Here is a 3,120-nt window from a genome sequence, read left to right as displayed (position 1 = left end):
GGCGGCCCCCGGGGGCGGGGCCGAACCGAACGCTCGGCGCTCGCGGGAGCCGCCGCAGCCATCGCCCCGTGACCCAGCGCGGCCATGGCCGGGTTCATCAACTTCGCGGACGAGGAGGAGGTGCGGGCGTACCTAGAGAACCTGCACGTGGAGTACAGCTACCAGTGCTTCAGGGAGAAGGATCCGGACGGTAAGGGCCCCGCCGCCGCTCCCCGCCCGTCCCCGCGGGGTCGGCGGGAGGCTCAGCCCCTGTCCCGTGCCGTGCAGGCTGTCAGCGCTTCGCCGATTACCTGGACGCCGTGAAGAAGGACTTCGTGGCGGCGGCGCGGGTGCTGCGCGACAACTGCGAGGCGCACGGGCACAGCGAGAGCTGCTACAAGCTGGGGGCCTACCAGGCCCTCGGCAAAGGTGGGCAGGGGGGCTCCTCGCGCTCGGGTCGCAGGTGACTCCACCGCCTCCCCGGGCAACCTATCCCAATACCCGGCCAGCCTCACATCTGCCTCTCGTCCTGACCTTGAAGGAGCAATTATCGGTCCTGCCCCTTTCATGGTCACCTCATAAAAGTGGGGGGAGGATGGGAAATCTTAAGCTGCTTCCTTCTGAAAAATCAGCCGTATGTTAACTACGGGTTTTTTTATTATTATTATTACATCCGTTTAACAGGTAAGTACAGCCAGTGCACAATGTTACTGCTTATTCAATTCTTAACATCTCGTCTTGTCGGACTATTCTCAGTGAAAGAAAGTAAGAAATAAAGAAACTCACAGACTAGTTACATGCTTACGTAAGTAGTCCCCAAGTCTGCTCAAAATGTATTTACCGGTACAGTAATGGAAAGCAGTTAAATTAGTGAGAGATGTTCCAAATGACAGTACTAGTAAGGAACAATATTTTACTGTAGTTCAAAACTAGTAACAATCTTGGTGTAGGTATACTGGCAAAATAATATTTGCCTAGTGTAAGATATTAAATCCATTAATGTAGTAATGGAAAGAGTGTTTTGTGGGTCTGGGTTGTTTTTTCGTTACTGGTGCTTTTGTGATTACTTGTGAGCAGAGGAGTTTCCTAACTTAAATACATTCGTAAAGTGTTTGTTACTGAGACAACAGTAGTGTCTCTGAAGTCCTAAATGTTGACTGTAGTATCTAAAGTGATGGATGCTGTATTTCCAGTGGGAAGCATCCTGCAAAACAGAAAGCTCCCAGCTGTTCTAGCATGTCCTCACAGTAATGTTTTGTTTCTTGGCTGACAGGTGGACTCGACCCAGATTTGAAAGCTGCCTACAAATCTTTCATGAAGTCATGTGAGAAAGGTGGGAAGAAGTCAGCAAATGCGTGTCACAGTGCTGGGCTGCTGGCCCAAGACGGAAGAGCCAACAATGATCTACCCGACCCTGTTGCTGCTAGAGACTATTACACAAAAGCCTGTGATGGCAATTTTGCTCCTAGCTGCTTCAACCTCAGTGTGCTGTACCTGCAGGGAGCACCTGGGGTGCCCAAGGACATGAGCCATGCCTTGAAGTACTCGCTGAAAGGCTGTGAACTGGGGCACGTATGGGCTTGTGCCAACGCCAGTCGCATGTACAAACTGGGAGATGGTGTTGAGAAGAATGATGCTAAGGCAGAGGATCTGAAAAACAGGGCTAAACAGTTGCATAAAGAACAGAAAGAAGCTGCAAGTTCTCTAACATTTGGGGTGTAAAACTGGCAGTTGCAGGTATTAAGACTGTGGTTTTTAAATGGCAAGTGAACTTGTTATTTAAATTGTGAGCATACAGTTTTCACTTAAGTAAATGTCCTGTATTTGGATATGTAAATAAAATTGTATTTTTGCAGATGCAACAAATGACTAGCTCTGCTGTGCCTTTCTATGTTTTTGAACACACAAGTTCGTAAGTGTTTTGCTTAGATCCTTCTCTTCTTTTTAAGGAAGCCAAAAATTTGTGGTCTTTTGGGAGTTTGTCCCCTTGGATCTCTTTTGTGTTCAGTGCTTCAGTATCAAGTGCTCAGACCACTTCTAACACACAGAAGTCACAATTGCAGGTAATCCCATCTTGGGCAGTCAGAACTGTTCCATCTCTCTCACAAGCATTTGCAGAACTTAGGTAGCTGCACACTTGGGTGAGCTGCTCTAAGGTGTGGATATTCATCTGTAATTCTGTAGGTCTAGGCCTATTCCTATCTCCCTTACTTCCTCCCATTGCCAATTGTGACTGTGTATCTGCCTGTCATATGTGCCCGAGTGCTTTAGGCTGCTCTCCCAACACACGTGATTGCCCCTTATTTGATCACACACAAATTGTTTTACTTTCCTGCCAGCTTCTGAAACATTATGTTCTATTTTTTCTAATAAAGATTTAGGGAACAATGTGCTAACTCATCAGATCTTGGACTCAAATCCATAACCTATATCTATACAAACACAGATTCTGAAAGAGCTGTTTAAATAAGCAGGGCAGTGTGTGTAAATGTATTCATGCACTGACAGGATCCTTTATAATTTTGGTGTGTGTAAATATATGTGAAATCTGTGATGTGTGTGTATGTTTACCTGTAAATTTACTACTCAGAAAATGAATCCTCTGGCATACAAACTTCACAATTGAAATAAGTGAAGTGGGATTAAAAGCAACATTAATTTGGCTGTAGCCACAATTGGAAGAGTTGTTGGAATCTTGCTGCATGTATGAATTAAAGCAGTTCTTCCAATTTAACAGAGTTCTTGGGAAAGGTGTTTGCTGCTGGAATAGAAACCCCAGCAGCACAGCACAGTGGTGACACAGGCACCCTATAACAACAACAGATGGCAGTGTATGAAAACATTACTGCACGCTGGTATGGCTCTGGTATTCAGCAGCCTGGAAAAAAAAAGAGCAGTGGCAAAAGAGTAATTTTTCTGTTAACAGTTGCTATTTTTTGGCAGTTCAAAAAGGTAAAGCTCTTAGAGGAACACACTTTGCCTGATTTTTTTGCTAGGTACTATTCTGGGCATTTGTTTTCACTTGGGAAAGGTAAGTAAATGCTACCTCTGTGGAGTGTGTTACACTAGTAATAAAACAGCTTGGAATCCATGTGTTCAGAAGGAGGCAATTACAGGTGGGTCAAGGCACTGGAGAATTGG

At 45.7% G+C, this 3,120-nt stretch overlaps 1 protein-coding gene across 2 annotated transcripts; it reads left to right on the top strand.

Moving 5' to 3' along the window:
* LOC125330212 (cytochrome c oxidase assembly factor 7) lies at positions 1–1,848 on the top strand. 2 transcript variants are annotated; one of them, XM_048313136.1, is made up of 3 exons: positions 2–190; positions 268–408; positions 1,253–1,848. In XM_048313136.1, exons 1-3 carry the CDS (start codon positions 85–87, stop codon positions 1,699–1,701), a joined length of 696 nt encoding a protein of 231 aa, XP_048169093.1. In that variant the 5' UTR covers positions 2–84; the 3' UTR covers positions 1,702–1,848. The 2 variants fall into 2 exon arrangements, with proteins under 2 accessions (XP_048169094.1, XP_048169093.1); XM_048313137.1 differs by lacking the exon at positions 268–408 and having other exon boundaries at positions 1–190.
* The last annotated feature ends 1,272 nt before the right edge of the window (positions 1,849–3,120 follow it).

This window comes from Corvus hawaiiensis, chromosome 9, assembly GCF_020740725.1.
Source record: "Corvus hawaiiensis isolate bCorHaw1 chromosome 9, bCorHaw1.pri.cur, whole genome shotgun sequence".
In the NCBI taxonomy this organism is placed as follows: domain Eukaryota; kingdom Metazoa; phylum Chordata; class Aves; order Passeriformes; family Corvidae; genus Corvus; species Corvus hawaiiensis.
Note: the sequence above shows the minus strand (reverse complement) of the source record. Positions and strands in the feature narration are given on the sequence as shown.